This window comes from Juglans regia, chromosome 7 (assembly GCF_001411555.2).
Source record: "Juglans regia cultivar Chandler chromosome 7, Walnut 2.0, whole genome shotgun sequence".
Classification (NCBI taxonomy): Eukaryota; Viridiplantae; Streptophyta; class Magnoliopsida; order Fagales; family Juglandaceae; genus Juglans; species Juglans regia.
The window spans coordinates 14,092,909-14,099,720 of record NC_049907.1 but is presented as its reverse complement, the minus strand read 5'-3'; the positions used below and the strand labels follow the sequence as shown (position 1 = coordinate 14,099,720).

At 31.0% G+C, this 6,812-nt stretch overlaps 1 protein-coding gene across 1 annotated transcript; it reads right to left on the bottom strand.

Annotated features, from left to right (window-relative positions):
* Window positions 1-4,155: 4,155 nt before the first annotated feature.
* On the bottom strand, window positions 4,156-5,628 carry LOC109013835 (RING-H2 finger protein ATL52). The gene has a single exon (XM_018996048.2). The coding sequence runs from the start codon at window positions 5,370-5,372 to the stop codon at window positions 4,263-4,265; it is 1,110 nt and encodes a 369-aa protein (XP_018851593.1). The 5' UTR covers window positions 5,373-5,628; the 3' UTR covers window positions 4,156-4,262.
* Between the last annotated feature and the right edge of the window lie 1,184 nt (window positions 5,629-6,812).

Sequence of the window (6,812 nt, the reverse complement as noted above, 5' to 3'; positions counted from 1 at the left end):
CTACAGCCCCGAAGAAAACTTTTCAAGAAGTGTTTCGAATAGTATTTTTTTTAAAAAATTTATGTATTTTTTTAATTATTATAAACATTTTTTAAAAAATAAAAAATTCTTAATATTATTAAAAAATATTTCTTTAATCATTAAATAAAAAAAAAAAAATGGAGACACACTTTCAAAATCCAACTTTTAGTAAAGCATTTCTGATATAATAAATGGACAAATGATACTCTTCCAGTTCCAACAGGTTAGCAAACAATTTACAATTTAGATAATAAAATTATTTTATAAAATTATAAAATATATTTTACATCAATTTTTTTATTATCTAAACTGTAAACTGTTTGTCAAACTAACAGGAAGGCTATCATTATTCATAATATATGGATTAACTTGAACCGTGAACCTAATGGAGGTGTAGCACGAGGATCGCTATCGATAATATTGTCTTTTTAATTTTTTTATTCGGATTTTTCGTATCCTTAAATTCTTTTTTTTTTAATTTTTAATATTATTTAAAAAATATTTTCTTAATCAGTAAATAAATAAAAAAATTACATCAAACACCCATCCTCAGAATACATCCTCGGTGAGTGTAGATTTAGGCCCAATTTTACTAGTGAGGTATTCTCAGATGTTATTTTCAAGTATTTTCAGAATAGATCTTTATTATTATTTATTATTTTATTATTATTTTTCATATACTATTTAATATTTTATCATTAATTTTTTATTTTTTTTCATTACTATTCATAGAATATTTAATAATACCTTATTACTTAAGCACAATTTTATTCTTATGGGTAGCCTGTGAGTGGGAATCCTAAGACACCCGTTTGGTAGAATATCAGCCTCATCCAATAGCCAAATGAAAAATGATAAACTTACAATTAGTCTAGAACTCTACTTAAAATGAAGGGTAGTTAAGTAAAATTGAAATTATCTTTTAATGAAGTATCATAATTATATTGGTTGATTTAAAATGAATTGTAAACTAATTATAAAGTAGTTATAAGTGTATCATTACTCCAGCCAAATTAGAAAGCTACGCCTTTTAAAATAATGAATAAAAAATATAAAATAAAAAGAGCTGGCACAAATTTGATATACCTTTTTAAAATATTTCCTAATTTTTATTTTTATTTTTATAAAGATAAAAAATGGACCCCAAAAAATTTATAATCCTCATATGCTCTCTAAAATTTTCTAGAATTTTAATATACTTAGAAACGTCTCTCCAATTTTTTTTCCTATAGTCCCAAAGTTTTTATGTATAATTTCTATATACTATCTACTTTTAGGGATGTGTCCTCATCAAAATTAAATTAGAACCAAGTTTAAGAGAAATAAGAAACTTATTAATATGGATCCTAAAGTTTTTTGTTAAATAATATTAGGCTTCTTAATATGGAATCCAAAGTGAAGATACAAAAAAAAATCATTTAAAATTGATGATCTATATGAAAAATAGTTAAGAAGCTTTATTCTCTAGATTTCAATATTGAGTAAGAAAAAGTTTATTTAAGGTCTCAATTATAACATTGTATGCTTAATGTGACATGAAAACATCTAAATTTTATACAAAATTTGATAAACTAGCTTACATATTATAACGAAAGATAACATTTTAAAAGATTACTTGATAGTTTTTACGAACAAAATAAATTCTAAATATTTCATTACAAAAATAATAATGGATGAATATTATTCCATAAAACATTATCGTCAGAAATTTGAAATATATATTAAGTTGTATTTTATTATTTTATTTCTATGTATGTGTAGCAAATATTGAAATCTAATTTTACTTATAGTTATGTTTTTATGATTTTTAATCTCTTTTTATTTTACATAAATGTGTATGGTAGAACACATTTATATTAAAACAAGCAGCAGTTGAATTAGTGGTACTTGGCATAAGAATTTGTAGAGGCGCTCCTGTTTTAAACCATTTGTTGTTTGCTAATGATAGTGTCATCTTTTGCAAAGCTGATTTGAGCACAAACCTTGAGATTCAAACTTTGTTAAAAAGATATGAGTTGTGCAGTAGTTTGGTTTTTAGTATTGTGGGTGAAGATATGCAGGATGAGTTAAGGAACTTGTGGGGAGGTAGTACTATGCAACAATATGAGAAGTATTTAGGATTGCCTCCAATGGTAGGAAAGAAAAAGTCTTCTGCTTTTTTCTGAAATTAAGGTTAGAGTTTGGAGAAAATTATAAAGTTGGAAGGAAAAACAATTATCACAAGGAAGAAATGAGGTTTTGCTTAAAGTAGTGGCCCTAGCGATTCCTACATATGCTATGAGTTGTTTCAGACTACCTGATTGTTTATGTAAAGAGTTGAAACACTTGATGGCTCAATTTTGTTGGGATAGAAATGAGAGTAATAAGAAGATTCACTGGATCAGTTGGAAGATGTGCTGCTCTAAGTTTAAAGGGGACTGGGTTTTAGAGATCTAAAACTTTTTAAAATGACGCTTCTTGCTAAACAAGGGTGGAGGCTTGTTCAAGAAAAAGAACCTCTGTTGTACAAGGTTTCAAAAACAAATTCTTTAAGTCTAACTTAGGCTATAGTCCTTCAAATACTTGGAGAAGGATATGGGAAGCAAGAGCTTATCTCAAACAGGGTTGTTAAAAAAGAGTAGGGGATGGGATGACTATTAAAATTTGGCATGATCCATGGGTTCCAGGTTACAGAAATTTGCATCTTGATCATGTTGTGGAACAATAGAATGAGTTACCAGCAATTGTGGATTCTCTTACCAATTTGGAAACAAGATGGTGAGATATTCATAAAGTAAGGGCTCTATTCAATACAAGGATATCTGTAGAAATTTTAAAGATTATCATATGTCCAGTGGGTTATGAAGATAAGTGGATCTAGTTGGCAGAAAGAACTGGTGGATTCAGTGTTCGTAGTGCATATTCAAAATAACAGAGATAATTTAGTAGGGAGAGCTCTATGAGTAGTAACCTTAATAAGTTATGGAAAGCCATTTGGAAGATGAAGTTACCACATAAAATATAGATCTTTGCATAGGGAGTATGTCAAGATTGTTTACCAACCTGTTCAAATCTGCTTTAGAAACATGTGGATATTGATCCAAAGTGCAATTTTTGTACTCAGCAGAATGAAGATGTGGCACGTGCTATTGTGTATTATTTTGATTTAATTGAAATATGGATGTGCTATTTGCCTGCTCTGTTTGCTATTCCAAAGCCACTCTTTTTTATTGATCTGATACAACATTTGCATAATAAATGTTCTGCAGAGGAGTTACAAACTTTTTTCTTGATAGCTTGGAGCTTTTGGTTTAGGAGAAATAAAAATATTCATGAATCTACTTTACTTACTCCTAAACAGGTTTTTGACCATTCTATCTCTCTACAGAACTGTCACAAAGTTCTCTCACAGCATAGAGGAACACATCAGATCAATGTATGGTGTAACTGTAGATCTCCACTAGTGGGTTTTCTCAAACTTAATGTCGATGTGGCTCTATTCTTAGATCATATGAAAGCTGGTATTGGGGTCATACTTCGGGATGAGAGGGGGGATGTAATACTTGTAGCAAGTAAGGTGGAACATTTTATTGAAGATCCAGAAATAATAGAATTGGTGACAATGCTAAGAGGTTTACAGTTATGTCTTCAAAGAAGTATTACTCATTTGTTATTAGAATCACATTGCAAGATATTGGTTGACCAGTTATAAAAAGAACCAGATGCTTCTTCAAGACTAGGAAATCTGGTTATGGAAGTTAGAAGACTGATGTCTTATTTAGATGTTTGTTCTTGTCATTTTGTTAATTGCATGGGTAATAGAGTTGCTCACAAACTTACTAGATTAACATGGAATGTTGAGGATTTAGTTGTATGTAGGGGAGATTATGTACCTAATTCTATCGACCAAATTATTTGGGCTGATAAGAATATTTTGTATTTAGTTGATGCAATATATAAATATTTTCTTAAAAAAATAAAATGTGTACGGTAGAAAAGTAGGACCCCCTAAAAAAAATTACTGGTTCCGCCACTGTTTTTATATATTCCAAATCGATGTTATAAAGGTCGTAGTGAAATATTTAAGGATAGGAAACCAAATTCACTAGAGGTAATTAAGGAGCAAGAATCTGATAAAGTGCAATTCTACTTTTCTTTATCAAATTATATGCAGGAGCTTCATTTTGGTATCTCTTTTAATGTTACAGGACCAAAGAAATTGTGAAGACTATTATACATCTGTACGATAAAAAAAATTTACATCAATTTGGAGAGACGGAATGATTTCCTTTGCTATACCTTGCGATCATAAATCTCCCTGTGGAAATCGACCTCTTCATTCTCGGAGGACTCTTGTCAAAACCCGAATCTACGCTGCTGTTATCAATTGTATTGCAACGATTATCCTCATGATCAACTCCTGATCTTGAGGATTCAACATCGTCTTCCCTTGTGCGTAATATGTCATGAGCAGCAGAAACTTGGCCTTGACCTGAAGAATAATTCATAGAATGAGACCTCCTGAATGGCTGAAACGTCCCATCTTGTCTAATTTCAAGAGTGTTAATATCTCTTGCTCCAGAAGAGTTTCTATCTCCAAGAGCTTGAGTTGAAGTAGTTTTAGGAATGACGTCACTTACAAGGCTAACAACAGCCTCATCTTGTGCATCTCCTTCTACAATATCTCGTATCGCTAGAATTGTATCATGATTCCCATGCAGGTGTTGGAGCGCAGGTATACGATTGGCTGGTTGAGTCTCCTGGGGAGGATCATGAGGATCTGGTATTTGTGGAGGCAAAGGATTAATGGAGGAAATATTGGAGCGGCATAGAGGACAAGTCGAGTGAGATTTCAACCAAATGTCAATGCAAGGGAGATGAAAAGCATGGTTACACTTTGGCAACAGCCTTAGGCTCTCATTTTCTTGGAACTCACTCAGACAAACCGAGCAATCTGTGCCTTCAACTAACCCCTCAACTTTCTTGTACCTGTAAACTGTGATTGCCTTGACAATCGACTCATCCAGTCCTGCAGAAGAAGCTTGCAATGATTCATTATTCCCAAGAGCCCGACTGTCGTTTAGTTCCATGCTTGTGTCACCACTGCCTCTCCGACGACAGTATTTGGAGATGATTGTGTAGTAACATACCAAGATAAAGGCGCTTGCTAAGATGCCGATGACCGCAACGATGAGTGGGGAGAACTGGAAAATTGAGGGATCATCGTGATCATCATCAGCAAGACCCGAAGGAGGTGGAGGAGGGAAAATGATATAGCACCACTGTGGGCAATATACGCTACAAGTTCCTTGCGAACAGTCTTTGTAAGTCTCAAATGGAGACCAAGGATTTGGGTTATTCACAGAACCCATGCCCAGATTTAAAACTGAATCACTGTAGTTTTTCTTTCCTTTTTCTTTTTTCTAAGCTATAACTAGTGGATCTTGATGCAGTTCACGATTACTTTCCTCAATGTAAGCTCATTTTCGCTTGGAAGGAGAGAGAGAGAGAGAGGGGAATTGGGCAAGTTGTCATCTTGTCACAGAAAAAGAAAGAGCAAAAGGAGTCGCTTAGATATGAAGGGAAGCAAAGTATTAAATTTTCTTATCTTCTACACACTCTCTCTCTCTGCCCCCACATACTTTTCCTTCCTGTTCTTTTCCCTTCTTTATTTTCTCCTGTTTTTCCATGATGGAAATAATGGTTTGTTGACAAAGTCAATGATTTATAAGGCAGCGTTTGAATACAGAACTAAGTTCAATTCATTTGAATTTTCTATAAATAATAGTGAATTGAATAATAAAAAGAGTTTTATAAAACTCATTTAAATTGAATTTAAAATATATTTAAATATTAAAATAAATTTAATATTTTTTATAAAAAATTAAAAAAAATTGTGAGTCTTATGTTAAATTAAAAAAGATTATAAATTTTACGTATAAGAAAATTTTAAATTGAGATGAATTTAAAAATTCAAGAATTAAATATTTAGATATTAAATTTAATTTAAAATTAAATTAAATTAAATTAAATTTGAGAACCAAACGTAATAATTTTTTTCTTCTCAATGATCAAAGTGAGTATTAAAATTGGGTAAGTTGAGTACAGTAAAAAAAGTATGGTTGGTTGGGTGTAGGTAAGAACGGACGCCTCGCAATTCCTGCGGAAGCTGCACGCTAACACACATCATCAAACCAGCTCTTCCGATTAAAAATTTGACGTATTCGAGGAGGTATCCGTATCACCGTCAAATGCGTGAATGGTTTAATTGAACAGTCGCTTAAAATCATGTGAGTTCTTTGACGTGGCCTACGACTTTTGGCTGGCTGAGGCATCATTTGAATTATCCTAAACAGCAGTCGGTTTTATTTTTTACGCCACATCTTCTGTAAATAATGAGTTGAGATAAAATATTTAAAATATTATTTTTTAATATTATTATTATTTTAAAATTTTAAAAATTTAAATTATTTATTATATTTTATGTAAAAATTTAAAAAAATTTGAAATAATTATAATATTGAGATGACATGAGTTGAAATTACTTCTTAATCCAAACAGATAATCTTTTTACCTCACCGCTCGGTCTAAAACAAAAGCTCATTGTGAAGCCATTTTTATTTGACTAATTAGAGCATTCTCATTAGATTGGCTAAGTTCATATTTAAAATTTAGTCAATATCACACTTTTTTACATTTACATATTCCATTTAAATTCAATTTTCACATTAGATTAGACATTCACTCTCTATATAATAATAATAAAACATTATTAAATTAATAATTTTTTTTATTTCATTTATTTGTATCAC